At 38.6% G+C, this 23,564-nt stretch overlaps 1 protein-coding gene across 2 annotated transcripts in view; it reads right to left on the reverse strand.

Moving 5' to 3' along the window:
- The window catches only part of XPR1 (xenotropic and polytropic retrovirus receptor 1), a gene marked incomplete at both ends in the record, with an annotated part of 187,196 nt that extends 168,207 nt beyond the window's left edge, over positions 1-18,989 (reverse strand). For both annotated transcript variants that reach the window (XM_084251518.1, XM_084251517.1), the window contains one exon: positions 18,921-18,989. In XM_084251518.1, coding sequence (XP_084107644.1) covers positions 18,921-18,989 — 69 coding nt within the window. The remainder of the gene's footprint in view (positions 1-18,920) is intronic.
- Positions 18,990-23,564: the final 4,575 nt, after the last annotated feature.

A 23,564-nucleotide genomic window follows, 5' to 3' on the forward strand; every position in this document is an offset into this window, starting at 1 on the left:
TGGAGATTTCTGATCTATTAAACATAGAGCTTCCATATGATCCAGCAATTCCACTCCTAGGTATTTACCCAAAGGACACAGAAACATCAATTCCAAAGAGCACCTGCACCCCTATGTTTATAGCAACACTATTTACAATAGCTAAGCTTTGGAAACAGCCCAAATGCCCAAAAATAGATGACTGGATCAAGAAGATGTGGTACATATACACCATGGAATATTACTCAGCATTCAAAAAAAGATAAAAACATGCAATTTGCAGCAACATGGATGGCGCTGGAAGGGATCATGCTCAGCGAAATAAGCCAGAAAGAAAAAGAAAAATACCGGATGGTCTCACTCATAGCTGGAATCTAGAAAACTTAAATAAGGGACCAGGAAAATGAGTAACTATAGGAAAGTGAAAATCAAAATCAACAAAAACTATGAACCAGAGACACTCTCTGGGGGGTGGGGTGTGGGGAGGGGAGGGATTGGGGTCAAAATAAGGGGGTTGCAATTGTATGGGGAATATAAAAATAAAATTTATTTTTAAAAAATAAATAAATATCAATATACAATTTTTATCTATCTTCTGGACAGCACAGCTCAGAAGACCAACCATATTTAAAAAAATAAAAAAAAGAATGGTCTCTAGATATCACCTCACATCTGTTAGAATGGATATTGTAAAAAACAAAACAAAGCAAGAAGTGAGAAATACTGGGGAGGATGTAAAGGAAACAAAATCCTTATGCACCTCTGATGGGAATATAAATTGACAAAGCCACTATGTAAAACATTATGAAGGCGCCTCAAAAAAGCAGAAGTGAGGGCCTCCCCGGTGGCGCAGCGGTTGAGCGCTGGGTTGCGAAGCTGCCCGCGGCCTCTGCGGTGCCGGTTCGATCCCCGGCTGCTCCCCGGCCACCAGAGGAGGGTCCCACATGGCGCGCAGACCTCTCCTGCTGCCCGCTGCTCCCCTCAGCAGTGTGCTTCGGTCCTTCTGCCTGCTCTGCTCCCCGCTCTGGCTCTGGTGAATTCTCTCACCCTCCCGCGCTTCTGACTGTACCCAGTGCATGTGTAAACGGAACAAACAAACAAACAAATAAATAAATAAAAACATGCCTCTATTAAAAAAAAAATACATTAAAAAAAAAAAAAAAAGCAGAAGTGCCATATGATTCAACAATTCCAGTTTGAGTATTTACCCAAAGAAAATAAAAACACTAACCCCCAAAAACACATGTGCCCTCATGTCCATCACAGCATTATCTACGTAGGCAACATAAAAACAACCTAAGTGTCCATAGGTGGATAAATGAATCAATAAAATTTGTGTGTATGCACATATATATACAATGGAACATTATTTAGCCATAAAAAAGAATGAAATTAACACAGGCATTATGCCAAGTGAAATAAGTAATACCATATAATTGTATATGTGGAATGTATATGTGGAATCTTAAAAAAAAAACCACACACACAGAGAACCAGGCTCATAAATATTGAGAACAGATTGGTGGGTGCCAAAGGGGGTCAGGGGGAAAAAAGGGTGAGGGGGACCAAGAGGTACAAACTTCCAATTATAAAATAACTGTCATGGGGATTTAATGTATAACATGATGACAACAGGTAATAATACTATATTGCATACCTGAAAGTTGCTAAGAGTAAATCTTAAATATTTTCATCACAAAAAAAAAATTTGTAACTACATGTGGTGAATGATGTTACCAAGACTTACTGTGATCATTTTGCAATATATGCAAATATCAAATGATCAGTGAAGCTAATATGTTAATGTCAATTATACCTGAATAAAAAAGGTAGTATGATTAATTATCTAAACAAAGAAAAACAGGCATAAATCACAACACTTTCAAGTAAATCAGACCATATGGTTCTCTTATCCTCTGAAAGGAAATTGAAGAAATAGAATCCTTAAGTGACCAGAAACTGTGAGGTGGAAATATTTTACATATTCTCATTGGATAGTAGAACAATTTGGGAAGTATACTTGTCATTTTAAACCATTAGGATTCTATTTAGTGAAATAATGTCAAATCCATCCATTTCCCCCGATATTACAGTCCTTTGATATTATCTGAGAAAATAGTGATTATCAACAGAATAGTGATTATCAATAGATTATCAAATAAATATGCCTAGGTATGTCTAATGTTTTCCAATGCTAGCACTGTTGTCAGTAAACAACAATACTCCATAAGACAATAACTTAACAATTTAAAAAAAGTCATATTTTTGGCACAACCAACCAGTGAATATAATAAAGGTCTAATAATTGCTTCTAAAATTAATGAATTATTATGTCTGACCCCCAGGACTTCTCCCTTCATTCATGAAAAGCAGAAAATCAGAATGCAATGACCCATTGATATTGGTGGCTAATTTGGTTTTTAAAAATAACTTCACAGTTAAACACCCAACATTTTGTATAAGGAATCTCTCCCTTCCTCCATGAGTTTGCTCTAGGGTAGTTATGAATCTTTAGTTCTTTAATTAAGTACTTAAAAGACCATTAACTTACACTAGACAATGTTCTTTAGGGTTAGTTTCTCTAACAAGGGAGAGAGTTATGCTCTTCCTGTAAACATATGGAAATTGTGAGAAACACAGCATAATTTTCAGGAACCCATGCATAACATTAGAAATTAACTTCCCCAAAAGATAGTAATTGCAAACATACATACTTTACACATTGGAATAACAACTAGCAAATCTCACTGTTTTAAGTTATCAGAAGTAAAAGCAACAAAGTAATACAGCCTAGTAATCAGAATAATCTTGGTAATTTATAGAAAACACTTAAGGAAAATCACAATCTTGGTTTTGAGAATTCAGTGGATCAGAATTTTGAACACATGGAATCTTCTTTAATGGGGACCAGATATTTGCATTTTCTGTATTTTTACAAGCAATGTAAATAAGAAACTACCCTAAAATTTAGAAATGAGCCTAAGGGGGGAGGGGAGAGGGCACCTGATCAAGGCACTAAACAGGCATTGGCACTACAACACCTTGGCCTCTGCTGTCACAAATTCAAGGAGGTCCCGGAATGAGAGACAGTAGAGATATATACACACACACAAATACATATATAGGTATACATACATAAAACAGTGAAAGGAAACAATTGAGTTAATTTTCCTTTTTGTCATGACTACAAGCAGCTAAAGTTTTTAAGTGTGCAAAATCGCTACATTAAACTAGCCACATATCACTATTAAAATTAAAGTTTTTATGACTAAAATTGAAATTTTAAATGAGTTCCTCAGTCTCATTATCCACATTTCAATTGCTCAACAGTCATATGCTGATGTGGCTATATATTGGACAATACCCATATAGGACACTTCCATTATCACAGAAAGTTCTACTGGACAGTACTGCATTCTAGACTTCCTAAACCAAGACAGCTGCTCTCCTTAGAATCCAATTAAAAAGACTGAGTGGTATATATACACAATGGAATACTACTCAGTGGTCAAAAAAAAGATAATCTCATGCTATTTGAGGCAACATGAATGGAGCTGGAAGGGATAATGCTGAGTGAAATAAGTCAGCAGGAGAAAGATAAATACCAGATGCTGTCACTTATATATGGAATACAGAGAAACTAAATTAAGAGTCAAATAAAAACTAACCTTTAAAGCTAACTACAGAAATGAAGAAACCAGAGTGGGAGAGATTGGAGGAAGGGTGAGAACAAAAAGGAAAGGGAGTACAATGGACTATGGTGAAGCAAGCATAAGGGTGGTTTAGTTGCAGGTATGCCATGGTGGCTATACCTGAGGGAGGGGGGAATTGTATACTTCCAGAATAGCAACAATAATTTAAGCCAACATTACTTCAATTTAAACAATTAAATAAATAAATAAAATCAGCACACAATAGATCAGAAGATATAGGCAAAGTTAAGAAACAGCCCTAAACCTGTATAGGCATAAACATACCTTAAAAAAAAAAAAAAAAGTAAACCAAAAAAGGTCAGTGTTAAAAGCAAAGGAAAACAAGTTTCAAACAAAATCAACAGCTGTGCATCCAAGCACCAGCCAACAAAAAAGGTACCCCAACCAAGGATTTGACACATCCAAACACTAGGACCTTAACCTGATACCATCAAATAACTGAATCATTAACTCCCCCTTTTTAATTACACATTTGCCCAGACCTTCTGGTTATAATTTCTCCCCTCATAATTTAGTGATAGCGAAAGTCTATTTTAACCTAGAATGTGAACATTCAGTACACTTACTGTAAATGAATAATTTGGCACCTACATTTTTCTATATCACTCCGTTTGTGAGTGTCTTAACATTCAGTCACTTAATTATGCTCTTGTCCAAATCCCATCAATCCAAGGTCAGTGAAAAGTCAATTACTGATCAGAACCTGGTCACGGTGAATATGAGGTCTCTTGGCAGTCATATGGTGTTACCATTTGATACAATGGCCTCAAGTGTACCTTCTGTTCAAACTTCATCAGCATTTATCAGTCCCTGCAGCCTAACAAAAGTTCTGACAATTTTATCTACCAAATTTTCTCTCAACTCTGTAATTATTCCTCTTCAATCTTCTTCCTAGCTCAGTGGAACACAGTATAAAAGAGCTTCATAGTGACAAATGCAACTTAAAGTTAGACCTACACTCAAATCCTAAATCAATCACAAATTAGCGGTGTGACCTTGGACCGCTACTTAAATACAAGGCTCTACTTTCTTATAAAGTGGGTTAAATGCCCATATCAACAGGACTGTTGTAAAGAGCACATGAGATAATTTATCCAACAAATATGTGAGTTGCTAAATATGCTAGACACTGCCAGATGCTAGATGCTGACAAATATCGACAATCCTACCTAATACAGCAGGCATTCAGTAAATATTATGTATATTATTACTATCATATTTCATCATACCTCAGATGCCAATAATAGTAATATACACCATTACTTCATTTGCTAATTAATCCATGACAACATTAAATAATAAGATAAATTATAATTTCAGATGTTAAGATGTGGGAAAAATATATATCAAAATTTGATAAATAAGGTATTGATTCAAGTCTTCATTATTTTTGGCTATACCATTTGTTTTTCCTATCTTTGGTCTTGTTCTTTCCAACACATCCACCAAGATCTAAACTACACATCTCACTTTGCACTGATTCCTACCTTCAATTTCTTCCTTAAAATCTTCAATGGTTCACACCCAAAAATGTGTTTAAATTTCCCATGGTATTTGAAGCCCTTAACCCTTCGATTCCTCCAGCCCACCTTTCCAAGCTCACTCTATCAGCTCTCCAAAATATCCACTAAACCAGATTTCATTGAATGTGCCTGGACATTTCCAGCTATCTATATACCTTTGTTTAGTATTACTCTTCGCCAAGATAGCTCCCAGCACCTTTCCCCCTCTTCACCACAAGATAAAATCCTACTCTATCTCTAGCATACAGTTCAAATACCACATCTGTGAATCCTTTCAAGAGAAATACTTTCAATCTCCAGGGCAAATTCAACTGGCCATTCATCTGTGACATAATCACTGTATACTTGAATGGGTGATGACCCAAGTTACGAGTTCCTCCAGGGCAGGGATTTACTTATATTTATATGTCCACTGCCTTGCATGATCCTGACAGTGTAACACCATGTTAAGACTCCAGACTCTAAAGTCAGACTCATCTGTGTTTGAATTCTGGTTTTCCTACCCAATTTAAGGCTCAGTGTCTTTTAAACATAAAAATTAAGATTACTTTAGAAAACTGAAAATAACTCACACACTGAATACCTCAACATACTTACTGAGTAACATGTGAATTTCACCTCAGTTAAAAAAAGAAAAATACAGAGAGGGCATCCCTGGTGGCGCAAGGGGTTGAGCACCGCACCCTGAAGCAGTCCACAGCCTCTGCAGCACGGGTTTGATCCCTGGCCTGCCAGGGAGGAGCCCACATGGCACAGCAGACCTCTCCTGACTCACCCACTGCTCCCCTCAGTGGTGTATTTCAGTCAGTCTGCCTGTTCTGTTCCCCATTCTGTCTCTGGTGAATCCTCTCACCACCACCCCCTGCCCCATCTCTGGCCTGTACCCCAGCTCTTGTATGCATAAATAAATAAATCTTTAAAAAAAAATACAGAGAACCTACAACTGAAACCAGAAACTAATACAACTTATAAGTTACAAGTGACGTGGGAGAATTATTTCAAACCCATCTAAATTTCCATCTGATTTTCTTACTATATATAAAAATGTTAAGGACAATTTTATCAACATAAGTATCACAGATAATTAAAATCAACAGTTATTTTCCAAGAAAGTCTAAAATGAGCAAGCTCAGAGGGACTAGTTTCAAGGCTTGTTTTCCCTAACAAAGATAAGGTTAACCTAACAATAAATGCCATTGAGTTCAGTAGGAGAAATAACTTTAATAGCAAACATATATAACTCTTACTATGTGTCAGGTATTGTCTTAAGCATTTTTCATATTTTAATGTACCCAATACTACAAAAGTCCCCAAACTACTATTATTTACATTTTACAGACGAGGAAACTGAAGCACAGAGAGATTAAGTGACTTGCCCTGAGATGATTCAATAAATTGTAGAGCAGAAATATGAAACTCAGCAGTCTGGCTTCAGAGTTTGTTCTCTATGTACACTATTAACATGCTAACATTGATATAAAACAATCAATAAAATTAATCAGGGTATTGTATTGACTCACACACTAAGCAACCCATGTGCCCTTGCATCATTTAAACTCTCTGGATCTCATTTCCCATTTAAGTAAAAAAGGGAACTGGTAATTTAAATAATCATTTAAATTCCTTACAAGTCTAACATACCATATTCTATGATATAGCAATAGCTAACTCTAATTTTCTTTTTCTTCTTTTTTATCCTTATCATTGAATCTCATTATCTTTTTCCTATGGTTCATCTCCAGAAGGTCCTTTAATTAGCAGCTACCTTTCTAATAATAGTTAACTGATAATTTTGAGGAAAATATAAATTAATAGAGGTGAACACTAGACCATACTCCACTACCTCCAAATCATGCACACTGAGGCCTGAGACTAGGCCAGCCATTCTTCAGCAGGTGCTACAGAACAGATCAAACCAGGTATGTATGTATGTACATGTGTGTATATATAAATGGATGGATTTATTTATTTTTCATAAAGGAAATTCACGATGTAGGAATTAAGAGTAGGAGTTCTTATATCTCATCTCTGTTGTCCTCAATTAGCAGTGTTAATATAATAGTAACTTAATGGATCTAAAACTCAGTTTCCCAAATCTACAAATAAGCTAACAAACTGTTTAAAAAGCTTTCTATAAAGAGAAAATGTTTCTTAAGTACTTACCACAGTGCCTGATACAGTAAGCACTCAAAAATAACTATTACTGTCACTGCTACCACCACTGTTGTTATTTACAATTACTGCATAAAAGCAAGAACTCCAAACTATGACATCTTTGACTACAAACTCTGGCTCTATTACTTACCAGGTGTACAGCTGTGAAAAAACTGAATCATATCTGATGTCTGTGTTTCTTCACCAGTAAAATGGAAACAATAAACCAACTATTTTGCAAATCTGTTGTGCAGTTAAATAAGTAAAGCAGCCAACACCTAGTTTCTAACTGCTCAAAAACTGTTAATTTCTTTATTCTTAATGACAAGCTGACCATACTTCCACTATTGCAATTCAATTTGTATGGATGGAACCACAAAAGGCCCCAAAGAGCCAAAGCAATCCTGAGAGAAAAGACAAAAACAGCATGTATTACACTTTCTGGCTTCAAACTATGTTACACAGCAACAGTAATCAAAACAGTATGGTATCGGACAAAAACAGAAACACAAACCAATGGAACAGAAAGCCCAAAGATAAACCTACACAAAGATGGACAGTTAATCTTTGACAAAGAGTCATGACCATGCAATGGAGACAGGAAAGCCTCTTTAACAAATACTGTTGGGAAACACTAGATCCATACTTAACTTCATATATAAAAGTTAATTCAAAATGGATTAAAGATTTCAATATAAAAACTGAAACTATAAAATAAGTAAAAGAAAACATAGGGCTACACTACAGAATGTCTACCACAAAGAGGTATTTGGGGATATAACCCCAACAGTAGGGAAACAAAAGCAAAAATAAACAGGTAGGACAATATCAAACTAAAAGCTTTTGTACCTCAAAAGAACCATCACAAAAGCAAAAAGGCGACCTACAAAATGGGAGAAAATATTTATATATCATATTTATGACAAGGTGTTAATTTCCAAAATACATAAAGTACTTACACAATCCAACCTAAGTGACCAATAACAAATGACTGGCAAAAGAAATTGTAGGACATATATTCAATGACACACTACTCAACTATTTAAGAAGATGAAACAATGCTTTTTGGGACAAATGGAAGGACCTCTAGGTGAGTATAATCAGTGAAATAAGTAAGAAAGTGAAAGATAGCAGATGGTATCAGTTATCTATGGAATATAAAAAACAAAAAAAAACATACTGTGAAGGCAAAGCACATCAAAAATAATTCTTAGACTTAGGGAAAATATTCTAATCACCAGAGGGAACAGGGTGGAGGGAGGAGGGTACAGGAGAAGGAAGGAGATAGGGTATTGGCATGGGGTGTTCGCTAGAGGGTTAATGAAGCATGTGCACATATGGAGGAGTAAAAACCTAACCCCAAAATTATATAGACATGTAAATAACTGACAAATGAAAGAGAGAGAAACAGAGAGAGACTCTGGAAGGTGGGGGAGGAAGGGAGAAAGGAATTACAGATCCCAGGGAAGTCAACTTTCTTCTCTCTATTTTTCTCTGCTATGGGGCAGATACCGGAGAATCTTCACACATGGGAGTCATTTATTCTCTTTTTAAGATTAGAGGGATTTTTTTCCTCAGGCTACCTCCAAACCTCCTAAAAGTCCTATGCTTCTAAGGCAGCAACTCTTAACCCTTTCAGGAAACCCAAGAGGTCAAAACAATTTTCATATCAATACTAGAATTTCATTTGCTTTTTTTCAATCTCATTCCTTCAAGAGTACACAGTGAGGGCCTTCAAATGGCTACATGCATGAAGTATGATGTCATTTCTGCGATGGTTAGTAGAAGGTGTATTATACGTGTATATTCTTTGTGTTTTCAACATTTCTTGGATTTAATTTCTAATACAGCATACAGCAAACTGTATTTCTAATACAGCAAACTGTATTTCTAATAATACAGTTTCAAGTAGTCCTGACATTAAAAAGTTTAAGATCAGGCCTCTCCGGTGGCGCAGCAGTTGAGCTCTGGGTTGTGAAGCTGCCCGCAGCCTCTGCAATGCCGGTTTGATCCCCGGCTGCTCCCCTTCCACCGGAGGAGGGTCCCACAAGGCCCGCAGACCTCTCCTGCCAACCGCTGCTCCCCTCAGCAGTGTACTTCCGTCCTTCTGCCTGCTCTGCTCCCCGCTCTGGCTCTGGTGAATTCTCTCATCCTCCCGCGCTTCTGACTGTACCCAGTGCTTATATAAATAAAATAAATCTTTAAAAAAAAAAAAAGTTTAAGATCCATTGTTCCACGGTATAGAAAAACCTCACAAAGCACATGGATTATTCTGTGAATTTCAATTTTAACAATATAGCTAAGTCACACAATAATGTAATGTATGATTATATTATAACCTAATGTATTTTTGTATTTTCTGTATGATTTTATTTTTGATCTTCAATCCTAAAAAAAACATTTGTTCACAAATTTTTTATGACTAGTCAGTGACAGAACTGGGTCTAAGGTATCATCTCTTTATTCGTGCTCTAAAGTCTAACACTGTAAGTCACCCTCAATAAGAAAGAGAGGACTGCATTTTCTTAATAAACATATTGCTCCTTTTATTACAGAGAATATGAAAATTTTAAGTTATGTCTACAGAAGGTTAATTATACTTTCTTCTAACTTCTAGCAAATAAATAACTTTTTAAGGATATTCTGATCAGTCACTACTTGGTGATAGGGGAAAAAAAGTAACAATATTTCCTCTTATAAAGAAATTAGATTTAAAAGTTTGTAACAAAAATTGTTTGGAAAGTTAATGAGAAAGCCTTTCATAACTTTAACACAAATGACCAATAATCATGACCATGTTTTAAATCCTCAATCTTTCTTTCTACAGCAATTTTGAAAACACTATATGGACTAAAAAATAAAACCAAACACACATACACGACATACTATGGGGTATTTTTTGCTTTGTTGCTTATGTACTGTTTAGTAGAATATAATCTCCATTATATTATAGAAAATATTTTTCCATTTGTTTTCTGCTGTATCCCATGAATCTAGAACAGTCCCTATTACATGGTTAGGGACTTAATATATACACGTTGAATGAGTTATTTGTTTGTCAAATGAATGATTCCACAAATATTATTGAGAACTTAACTATATACCACAAAATATGCCTAAATTGAAACCTTGGTAACACTTTTCCCCTAAGCATTTACAACACCTTGTTCCCAAAAAAGAAAGCCTTATTAAGCTAAGCAGTCCATAACCACAATAAAATTATATTTTTTCATTCCTTTATGGACATTATTAAAAAAGTGATTGTCTCTTTTTTTGGAGGTATAATTGATGTATAAGATAATATGAGTTTCAAATGTAGATACTTTTTTTGTGATTTCTGTTTTTAGAATAATGAAAGAGTTAGGATTTAATAACAAATTTGTCCACCTACAGAAAATAGAACCCTTACATACAGAACTCCTACTGAAAAAAATGAATAAATTTTTAGGGCCTTTGCTCATGAAATGTGCCCATTTGGTTTTTTTTTAAGATTTACTAGGTAAGGGAAAGACCTGGAAAAGCAAATACAGCAGGACAACAATGCTAGTGAATTCTGACACCCTCTCAATCCCAAAGGCTGGTTCAATGCCAAGCAACCCACAAATCAGCTTTGGTTAAGCTGTACAACTTGAACAAAGTCTCCTAAACTTTTACTTCAGCCCTACTTTTTTTGGAAAAAAAAGCTTATTTGCATGTATACATATAGACATTTGTTTACAAATTATAACCATCCACCACTGTGAACCTTATAAAACAATTTTTAAATGCTGTTTTTTTTAAAGATATATCTGTATTTCGCTTACTTTCTTTTTTATTTTATATATTTTTTACATCATTTTTCATTTTTGCACAATGTATGCATTTTCATCTTGGTTATAGTCCCCACAGAATTCCCACCCCCCTTATTTTGACCGTAATCCCTCCTACACCCCCAACCCCCGTAGTGTGTCTCTGGTTTATAGCTGCTTGTTGCTTTTGATTTTTACTTTATTATAATTAGTCTTTTTCCTGGTCCCTTATTTAGGTTTTCGAAATTCCTGCTATGAGTGAGACCATCTGGTATTTTTCTTTTTCTTTTTGGCTTATTTCGCTGAGCATGATCCCTTCCGGCTCCAAACCTGTTGCTGCAAATTTCATAAGTTTATCTTTTTTGATTGTTGAATAATATTCCATTGTGTATATGTACCTCATCTTCTTGATCCAGTCATCTATTTTGGGCATTTGGGTTGTTTCCATAGCTTAGCTATTGTAAGTAGTGCTGCTATAAACATAGGGGTGCAGGTGCCCTTTTGAATTAATGATTCTGTGTTCTCTGGGTAAATACCTAGGAGTGGAATTGCTGAATCATATGGAAGCTCTATCTTTAACAAGTTGAGGAATCTTCACACAGCTCTCCAGAGTGATTGGACCAGTTTGCACTCTCACCAGCAGTGCAGGAGAGTTTCTTTTTCTCCACATCCTCACCACCATATGTTGTTGTTAGTTTTTTCAATATGTGCCATTCTCAGTGGTGTAAGATGGTATCTCATTGTAGTTTTGATTTGCATTTCCCTGATTACAAGTGATGCTGAACTAAATGTTAAGTTTTTAAAAGGTGAGACAAGGCTAAAATAATTTTTACCTTTTATTTATGAATAGTAAAAAAAATTTTTTTCCTAAAAAATTATCAACAATACTTTAGAAAAAATATAACTGAAAAACTTCATTTAAAAAAATTTTTATTGGGCCTCCCCGGTGGCGCAGCAGTTGAGTGCCGAGCTGCGAAGCTGTCCGCAGCCTCTGCAGCGCCAGTTCAATTCCCCGCCGGCCAGGGAAAACCCTACATGGTGCAGCAGACCTCTCCTGCCTTGCCTGCTGCTCCCCTCAGCAATGTCTTCGCTCTGTCTGCCTGTTCTGCTCCCTGCTCTGGCGAATTCTCTCAACCTCCTGCGCTTCTGACCTGTACCCCAATTCTTGTATAAAATAAATAATCTTTAAAAAAAATGTATTGAAGTATGTAGGTTTCAGATATATAGCATAAGTCAACATCTATATATACTATATTACATTCACCACCAAAAGTTTCTTTCTTTCCTCACGTAATTGACCTCATTTACCCAATTTAGCCATTCTTCTCCACCCTTTCTTGTGGTAACCACTAATTTGTTCATATAGTCTAAGAATCTGTTTTTGTTTTGCTTTGTTTGCTCATTAATTTTGTTTATCTTCCATATATGAGTGAAATCATAGTGTTTGTCTTTCTCCATCTAACTTTATTTCATTTAGCATAATACCTTCTAGGCACATCAATGTTGTTGCAAATGGCATGAGTCCGTCTTTTTTTTTAATAGGTGAGTAGTATCCAGTATATATGTAAGTACCACCTTTATCCATCATCTGTCAATGGACACTTAGGTTTTTTCTAACTCTTGGCTCCATTTGGTGAATACTACTACAATGAACATGGGGATGCACACCTCTTCAAATTAGTGTTATCACATTCTTCAGGTAAACACCCAAAAGGATAGTATGGTATTCCTATTAGTAATTTTTTTGAGGAATCACCCACTATTTTCCATAATGCTGTGCCAATTTGCATTCGCACCAACAGTGTATGAGGATTCCTTAGAAAAACTTTATTTTTTTAAATCTTACTTTAACATTTTGTGATATAGTATCTCAAAGGTCTAGGTCAAACTGCAGGATCTGACTGATTCTGAAGTTTGACTCTAATGGCTAAAAGCAGAAAAACAGGGCTCACAAATACAGAATATTCTTTTTTTTTTTAAAGATTTATTTATTTATGCATACAAGAGCTGGGCTACAGGCCAGAGATGCAGGGGGTGAAAGGATTCACCAGAGACAAGAGTGGGGAACAGAACAGGCAGACTGACCAAAGTACACTGCTGAGGGGTGCAGCGGGCAAGTCAGGCAAGGTCTGCTGCGCCATGCGGGTTACTCCCTGGCCAGCCGGGGATCGAACTCGTGCTACAGAGGCTGTGGAATGCTTCATAGTGCGGTGCTTAACCCCTTGCATCACCAGGGAGGCCCCAGAATATTCTTTACAATATATTTTTAAGACAAAGTCATTGTGAATGAAAATTTTTTTTCAAAGAGTTAATCAATTATTTTGGCAAACTTCTTGTCAGGTCTATTAAAGTATCATTGCTTTATCTGTAATTTAGTAATAAAAAGTTAATACTAAAAGTAGATCTGTTTTACCATTGTTTTATTGATATTATTGCTGAGGCTTCTCGGAGGAGTCTTTTTAAAGTCACATTCTCTTTATAAGAGTTAGATTAGTCAAAACTAGATAATATCCTTAAGTTATCTAACTATGTATCTATAAACTGGATTAACTGTTATTTGCTGGAAGTTGAACAGATGAGAAAACTATGAACAATCCTCTCTTCCTCAGAATATATAGTAAACAGGGTCACCATATCAATCCATTCATTATAGGTAAAATTTTACTTCTTCCTTGTCTTATGCATAAAAAATAAATATAATGAACAATTCTAATACTACCTTCTCTATTCCATGGGCCTTGTGGGTAATCTCCTTTGGAGGACTATAACTTAAATATATTGGAAACCCCTACCCAGCCCAATTTAGTCTTTCAAATGCTTTTCAAATGAGGATTAAATGTGAAGCCAGAAATAATTGTCCACAGTCACCAGGGTAAAATAAGATTCATAGGTTTTCATGAATTGGGCCTTCACCTAAAAGCTGATTCAAAATAACCTTCAGGGCCTCCCCTGGTGGTGCAGGCAGTTGAGCACAGCACTGGAAGCTGTCTGCAGCCTCTGCAGCGCAGGTTGGATCCTGGTAGGCTGGCGAGGGTCCACATGACATGGCAGACCTTTCCTGTCACGCCAGCTACTCCCCTCAGCAGTGTATTTCATCAGTCTGCCTGTTCTATTCCCCGCTCTGTCTCTGGTGAATCCTCTCACCCTCTCACGCATCTGGCCTGTACCCGGGTTCTAGAAAGAAAGAAAGAAGGAAAAAAGGGAGGGAGGGAGGGAGGGAGGGAGGGAGGGAGGGAGGGAGGGAGGGAGGGAGGGGAGGGAGGGAGGGAAGGGAGGAGGGAGGGAGAAGGGGGAAGGGGGAAAGAAGGGGGGAGGGAAGGAAGGAAGGAAGGGAGGGGGAAGGAGGGAGGGAGGGATGGAGGGAGGGAGGGAGGGAGGGAGGGAAGGAAGCAAGCTTCAGGGATAGATGGACAAGTATATAATCTTTCCAGGGTACTTACCCTGACACTTTATTATACAAAAATAATAAAGAACAGTAACTTCCTATTTTAGACAACATTCATTCACTCATTTAAGCATACATCACGCAAAAATGAAAAATGATGTAAAAAATACATAAAATAAAATAAAAATGCTCAAAAAAACCCACTCTAAATAAATCTGTACGCTTTTCTCTTGGGGGGGGGGGAAGAAGTATCTGTGAATGTCAGGCATCTCTCTGACTCAATCACTTAAAATATGCTTAAACACTATACTGTACTTGCATTTGCAGAAATTCTTAAAAGAAAAAGTGTGGTTTGTGCCCCATAGGGTAGCCAAACTGGAAATTTCAAACAAGTTCCAGCAAGGCAAGTTAACCCTAACTAATCAATACAATACCTTTGGGAAATTGAAGCCTGCAACACAAGTGTTCTCTTGGGAGAGCCTATAAATGAAAATCACAATATTATGGCAATATTTCCTTACACTTGAAAATAAGGATCAAACCAGTTTATGCAGAATCTCCCTTTTCCCACAGATTGCAACAAAAAAATTAATCCATGACTATCACACTTTTTATTTAAGTTTAATAAAAGTGCTTCATTGGATCCGCTTTCCATTTTCCAAATTAAAATCTCATCAGAATGTTTTAAAAGGACACTATTAATTTAAAAGGATACTATTTATAACAGTCCTTTAAATGCTGTCCACTTCATATATCAAACATAATTAAACCATAAAAAATATATAAAATTTAGAGATGGATGAGTCTATAGAAAATATAAGCTGTGTTTAGAAACCATCAAGTCCAGTTCTCTCACTTTACAGATGAAGAACGTAAAGCCCAAAAAGAGAAAGTGATTTCATTAGGGTCACACAGGTAGGGTGACCTGGCTCCCAATCCTTACACATCTATGTTCTCAAGAGACCAGCTATGACAAGGGACTTAACCTCACTGGACCTTGTTTTCCCTGTCTGAAAAAACAAAGAGATGGATCATATCTAAATTCTCTTTAAGCTCTAAAATCCTGAAGTTTGGTTACTTCATTATTTTGTATCTTACAAAACTACAGTATACACTAAAAAACAAAACAAACAAACAAACAAAAAAAAACCCATTCCTGCTTCCTAAGAAACCAAAGCAGCACAGAACCCCAGGGAAGAAAACACAAATCAGCAGCCTAAGGCACCAAATGTACTTGCTTCTTTTGCTAATATTCTGTAAAATATTAACATGGTTACACTAATCTATTTGGTTAAAGCTAGTCTAAGTTAATTTTGATTAATCAATTACAGGGCTCTAAATTATATGATCACTGATTCTAAATCAAAAATGTGTTCCTTCAAAGGATTATTGATGCTCTATTTCAGGGACAGTCTCTGTTCTTTTGTGTTTATTCACTGTAAAACTATTCACAAATGGATTATGGCTTCTCCATGTTGCTCTATATTTCTTTTATATTTTACTATTCCATCTATGAACAAAATTTGTTTTTAAATTAGAAATGTACTAATTTTCAGGATATTGATGGGCCATTATCTTTAATAATTTTAATCCAAGGAACAGAAACCATTAAAAATTAAATCAAAAACCTACTGGACTAGAATGGACCTTGAAAAATTCTGGATCTATTTTCTTATTTGGGGGAAAAGGGAAGAACTCTGAAAACCAAAAAAGATTGTCCCCAGGATCTCAAGGCTAAAATATACAAGAACTAGCACTTATTGTGAGGCCAAGTATACATAATAATACATTTTCAGTTTCTATCTAATATTCTGTTTATTTCAAGTAAAATTTAATATAGCAAAATAAAAAATAATAATATAGCAAAATAACATAAGAACCAAAGAAGCTAAACATTTGACAGTAGCTCACAGCACTAGAAAGCACCATACGCTAGAAATCAGAGGTAGTAGACCAAAATTTCACTATCAATGCTTGAAAAAAAAAATTAAAGTGTCTGTTCTACCGTGGTTCCAAAAGCATTATCCTCATATATAAGAAACTACATGTTAGTATATTATGAAAAGGTTCTTTTCTCTAGCAAAGGCTAACATGACTTATGATGTCCTTTTCTCCCCCCAAAGTTTTTAAGTCACCAAAATTCCTAGACTGTAAAGCTCTTATTTATGCTTCTTTAACTATTTTTAAAGGACTAGCACTAGTTGAAAAACAATATAGAATACAAAGATAGCAACCCTATAAAAAAATTCCTCAGTTTCAATTCACAAAGAAAAGTGCCCCTTATGTAATTCTCCCTACTAAACAATAAGCTTATCCACAACAGGAGTCACATAGTAGGAACTCCACAGACTCAAATTTCGATTTTTCACAATCAAAAAATGTTTTCAAGAAATAATTTAAATTGGCCCAGGAAAGAGAGTAAGTCACACACAGGCTTGGGAATTTTGTGCCTTTGTGAACAACCTAAAGTAACCATTTAGGTCTAGTATTCAAAGGGATATGTGAATGAGGAGTCCCAGGATTACTGCAGCTACTCTAACACAAAGCTGAAATTACAAATCAAGGTAATTGCATTTTCAAAGCAATCTTTTGCTTCCCCCTTCCAACAAGAGATATTCCAAATTAATACAATTCTATGAAACAGTTAAAAGTGCTGTAATACTGTAATACTTAACATGAACGATAGCATACAACCAGCCACTATTACTTCTGGCCAAATCCAGCATTCCACCCTATCTGACAAGTACTGGATGTTGTTTCAGCATGCTGTGTCCTCTGCCTCTATGAAGAACTGGCAGTGGTGCTGAAAATTCCTACTAGAAAGATGAAAGACCAATACCCTCCTTTCAATAAAAACTATCATCTGGACTCTAGCCAAGGCTTTAAAACTGACTGAATGTTATTAGAAACAATAAATAAAAAATTCTACCAGTTGAAAAGCTAGTCCTTTTTTCATCCTTATGAAAATGTGGCCACAGAACACTCTAAGAAAATTAAGTGACAACAAAGCATTAATAATGCTAGGCCTTTCATGTCCGGCAATAACCAAATACTGTATGTTACAAATGAATTTATTTTACAATCTACAAGGTTACTTAACCTACCTACACCTCTTTCCCTGTCTTCTTAAATTACTACAATGACTATTTGAATTAAAAACTTGCTGCTAATGCCTAAATAGCCTATCTCTGAACTTAAAATAGAAAACTAAAAAATCGTAATTCATAAGCTACAGCTACTATGTTTATGTTCATATTGATTTTATACTCTTTGTTCCTGCACATAACATACATGTAAATTCCTGGAGGTTACAGATAAGTCTTTCCCTATCCAGGAGCTGAATTGCCAGCTACTGAGAACAACCTATAGCAATGCTTAAATCCCTTTAGGAATCTTGCCTTCTTAATATATAGATGCCTGTATTATCTTTACTTTCCCCTGCATTCGTGGAAGGCTGCTTATCACTATGAAATACCCTCCAGGAGCTGATAGCACCGAAATTAGGGAGGAAGGCGGCCGTCACAACACACAGGTATGTTTTAAAAGCACTAGTGTTTACAATACTTTTCTCTCTAGCGAACAAAAACATTAGGAGAAAACCCTAAATCTTTATTTAATAAACCCTCACCTCTGCCCTCCTTCCTCTCCCCCAGACACCCCATTCCAAAACAACAGAAGAGCCAAAACCAAAGACACGACTACTTTGCACACTTCAAGCAATCAGTAAAAAGACGAGTCACCGTCTTGTTAGCAACACAGAACAGTTGCTTGCAAAGGCTCTGCTCCCGGTCCCCCCCGCATGTGTGACAGGCGTTAAACCAAGTTTCAGCCCCGTTACAAAGCCTTTGTCAACACCGGGCAAGTGGGGGGCGCCGAGGGCTCTGCGGAATGAAGGAAATCACTGGAGGGGCTGGTCTCGCAGGACGAGAATCCCTCGGTGAGAGGAGGGCACCGAGAAACAAGACCTAACCTTGCCGCGGGGGCGCTACCCGGGGTGGGGACGGGAGGTCGGGGTGAGCGGGGCGGACAGGAGTGGGGGGGCCGGCGCCGAGCGGCCGCGACCCGGGGCTGTCCCGCACCCCGGCTCCCCACCTGCGGCTCGCCCTCCCGCTCCCCTCCCCGGCGCGGCGGGGCCGAGCCCTCCCTCCGGGCCGCCGCCGGCATATCCGTTACCCCGGCGGCCGCGGAGCCGCGGGGGAGGGGGAAGGTCAGCGGGCCCGGGGAGGCCGGCCGCGGCGGGGATGCCGCAGCGGCCCCCGCGGCCCCGGGTCAAAGTCCGCCCGGGCGCGGGAGGCAGCGAGAGCGGAAGGCAGAGGGGGAGGTCGCCCCGGCGAGACGGCGGCCGCCCCGCGTCCCCACCCCCGGCCGCCGCCGGTACCTCATACTGGATGTACTGCTTCCTCCACTCGGGAGTGATGTGCGCGGAGAGGTGCTCGGCGAACTTCATCCTGCCGTCTCCCTCTCACTCCCTCTCGGGTCCAGCAGTTCCAGGCGGCGGCAACAGCGACTCCGACTCCTCCCCACATGGGCCCCGGCGCGGCGCGGCGCTGCGCTTCTCTCCTCCTCCGCCGCCGCCGAGGTCTCCTCAGAGCCGCCCTCCCGCCATCTTCCTCCTCCTCTCCATGGCCCCGCCCCGCCCCGCCCTCCAGACGTCATCGCCATGGTAACCGCCTACGCTGCGCCGACGAGAGGGGCGGAGGGAGGGGCGGAGGGAGGGGCGGGGTTTAGGGCTACTGCTTAGGCTCCACCCCCTTCTGGGCCGGACGAGCTAGAGGCACCTCCCATGACCTTCTCCGTCTGGCTTCTGTTGGCCTTCCGGCTGCTTTCTGCTGCCTGTTTGGGAAGCAGCAGTGTTGATATTGCAATTAATATTAATACTGTAGCAACAGTAATCCACACAAGACGTTTATATTTGCAAAGAATTGTGCAAATGTTTTTCTATTTTAATAGTCTTCATAAAACCCTTAAGGGTGGATCAGCATTATTTATTCTTCATAAAACCCTTAAGGATGGATCAGCATTACCCAAACTGAGTAATAAAACAGAGTAAACAGTTAGGGACCAAATGTATTGACAAGAATGGTGTTCAATAAATGTTTGTTGAATTTAATTAAAGATGTCCGTGCAGATACATGCGTGCTGCTTCTGAATTTCAATGTAATTATCCAGTTTCAGGGTTACCAGAAAGGCCAGTAGCAACACTGACACCCAAACCAGGTCTGGGAGGAACCCACTGGACTTGGGATTGAACTCCCTGGGGATCAGAGGTAGGGATTGAGAGGGAAACCAATACTGGGAAAGAAGAGAATCCCCTACAGGTACAGTACTAACTCCACCACCCAGGGAGACCAGAAATGGACGCAGCATCCAGGCTGACCTGTCCCGAGGCAGCATGGGAAATAGATCATGCACAAGGCTTAACACTACTTTGTGCAGGGGAGTGATCGTTTTAGAGGGTTTAATTTGGGACGGAAAGTCAGGTCCTGCTGTGATGGAAGGAGCCCTGGATAATAATAATAATAATAATAATAGTTAACATTTTTTGAGCACTTGCTGTCTCATGAGCATGTACCAGACACTATTTCAAATCCCTTACATGTAGCCTGTCCTTTAATTCTTACCAGTTTGAAGAGACCCAAAGATTGTGATTGGGACAGTAGTGTCAGTCTCTATTTTTGATTTTTTTTTTCCCATCCATGCATGTATTTTTCCCCTTTCCCTTCTCCTTGATTCATGCCAGTAATGCATGAATTCTGCATGGTTCTGCAATCAGGTCCTCAGGAGAGGGATGAAACATGATGGAAAATAGACATAGGCTACCAGTCTTTCTAAATTGTGCAAAGAGCCTCAACCTCTAGAGAAAGGGTAATAAGGGTTTTTTTTAATAGAAGGAGAAGAGGAGGAGGAGGTGGAGTGAAAACGCCTCTCACCTTCACACCTTACTCTCTGCCCACTAAACCAAACCTCTTTTAATGGAGGTAAATGTTGCCAGGAGAAAGAGATAGGCAGAAGAGAGGGCTACCCTCCCAGGAAGGAGGCACAACCACAATGAGGAAATGACTGCATGGGGTGCCTAAGAAGGCAGAACCAGGAACAGCTGCAAAAGAGATTGCTGGGCTTTTAGCCAGAGAAGGACTAAATGGTAAATTCTTGGCAGTAACCCCTGTATACCATGTCATCCTGCTCTCAGCAGCACCAGACCTTGGTGCCTTAACGTGCACAAGATTCTGGAACCATAACCCAACCTGGAGAAGAAAGGAAATCCCCAGTAGTAGCCCTATAACCAACAATTCTTCATTGTTATCATACCTGATGGAGAACTCTTGACATTCAGTTGGACATGAAAATCTTAATTTATCTACAAAAGTAGATTTTGTAATGTTTCCTTATTCCTAGCACTACTTCTCTATGTCACTGACAGAACTATTCAATACTCAGTATTTGCTGAACACCCACTTTCTGCAGAGCTCTGTGCTAGGTACTATGAGCTATAATCTAGATAGTTTTACTCTGAACCAACAAGGCCCACTGCCTTCCATTTTCTTTTTTTAAAACAAATATTCATTTTTATTAATTTATGCATATAAGAACTGGGATATAGGCCAGAGGTACAGGGGGTGAGAGGATTCACCAGAGCCAGAGTGGGGAGCAGAACAGGCAGATTGACAAAAATACACTGCTGAGGGGAGCAGCAGGCAAGACAGGAGAGGTCTGCTGTGCCATGTGGTTTAGCTTCCTGGCAGAGATCAAACTCATGCTACAGTGGTTGGTGAAGCTTGATAGTGCTGAGACTTTAAAGCCCTGAGCCACCAGGGAGGCCCTACACTTTCTTTTATAGGCAGAAAAATAACTATTTAACAAAACTTTAATAAGTACTATGATAAGCCAGTTATGCCATTTGGGCAGTTCAAAAATAAATAGACTGTCTTTTTCTTTAAAGATACTACATTCTGTTCCAAAAGACACCAACAGCCACTCTAGTGTGATGTGTGCTTTCAGGAGATCTGCACAAGGAAACAAACATCCAGCTGACTCAGAAGTAAAGGATGTTGTCATAGAGAAGGTGATTTTGAAACAGTCTTAACAATCTGGTAAAGCAAAGACATCCAAAATATCTCAAAGGCAAAGCCGAGGAGAAGTCAGAATTATTGAAGAATGGCAAGAAATTGTCCAGACTATCCTCTAAGGCAGCCACATATCCCTTCCCCAAAGAAACTCTCCCATCCCAAGTTTGCCTCCCACATTTCCCTAGTGTGCTCTCTCCTCATGGTATTGTCAGTAACAATTTGTGTCAGATTATGAGTTCCTTAAAGACAAATTGCTCAATTCTACTTCTCTCCAATTTAGGAAGGTTCCTGGCACTCAAAGATTTGATAAATGTTGGAGAAACAAAGGAAAGAAAGAAGGAAGGAAAGAATGGAGGGAGGTGGAGAGGCAAGGAGGAAGGAGGCCACGTGGAGGAAAGTTGCAGGAAATAGAGTTGGAAGAAGATGGTAAAGAAATACATCATGATTGCATAAGCATTTCAGGGTCTTTGAAGAAGTTTTAACAGTTAAGTGACTAGCTCAAACCTGGGGAGGCAGTGTAGTATAGCTTCTTGGCTTTGAACACTGGCTCAGGAAATAGACCTGAACTAAAAATCTCAATGCTGGCATTTAGAGTCTGTGTGATCTTGGGCAAAGATCTTGGGCAAAGTCTGTGTGATCTTGGGCATTAACTCTCACCTCTTCTACATCTTCATCTCTTCAATGAGGATAATAACACCTCCCTAACAAGTTGTTATGAGCATTAAATGAGATTCTACAAATTGAGCACTTAGCACAAAGTCTTGATTGGTAGCCCCATAAAAAAAAAAAAAGAACTCTTGTTTTTTACCAACCCTTGGTATATTGAGCCAACTCCATAATTGCATAATTGGTAGCCCCTCCAAAAACTTGTTAGCAGTGTGAAAGATGGATTAGATAGAGTGGGAACAAACCAGAGACCAATTTAATAACATGCACCTATGTTGCACTTAATCTGTGCCAGACACTGTTGTAAATACTTAAAATCCAAAATGATTTAATCTCCACAAGAACCATAAGTGGTAGCTAAAGTGATTATCAATTTTAAAACGAGTAAAATGAGACAGAGAAGTTAAGAATCTTGCTTGAGGACACCCACCTATTATGTGGTTGAGCTGGGTTTGAACCTTGGCCATCCAGCTCCAGAGACTTAGCCCTTGACCTGTACTTATGCTGACTGCTGAAGCAACAACCCAGGCCAGTCGTGGTTATGGACAGTGACTGCGTGGATGTGCTGCCATGAACTATGATGAGGGATGGACATGGAGTGCAAATTTCAGGTATAATTGGATGTGTTAAATAGTTAGGAATCTATGAGACATGTCATACTTCGGTTGGAAAAACAGATCAGAGTTCTGAAAAGAGAGATTAGGGTGAAGCCAGGGGACCCATTCCCTTTGAGGCGATAACTTAGTTCTAGTAAGTCTGCCCAGGAAGAAAGCATAGCCTGCAATGCAGAAAGGGCCAAGCGAACATCCTGGTGTGAGCCTGATGAAGAAGATGGGACAGGAAGGAAGCTGGGGTATGACCAGAGTAGGCAGCAAGACAATTAAGAGAGAACAGTGTTAATGCTGCCATAAAAAGACGAAAGTTTCATAAAAGAGGCAGTGATCAACAGTATCAGATGTGACCGAGAGTTGAGCAGGGTGACTTCTAAGTCATGGCTTTTAGCAATTTCAGAGTCACTAGTAATCTCAGAGCAAGTCACTTCACTAACATGAAGCACTGCAGATGGCTGAGCAGTGAACAGCATTTTGTTTTCCTATATCCTAAATCATATTTATTCTGTGTACATATTGTAAGATGACCAGGAGTGAGAATTTAATAGTAAACTCAGCAATTTATCTAGAAATTCATAAGTGCTGAGTCTGAACACTTTATTTTTATCACATATAATTCTAACTTTTGGAACAGTTATACTTACCACAAAGTAAGTGTTCTAAACTTAGAATTATGTG

Source organism: Talpa europaea (assembly GCF_964194135.1).
Source record: "Talpa europaea genome assembly, chromosome: 12".
Lineage (NCBI taxonomy): Eukaryota > Metazoa > Chordata > Mammalia > Eulipotyphla > Talpidae > Talpa > Talpa europaea.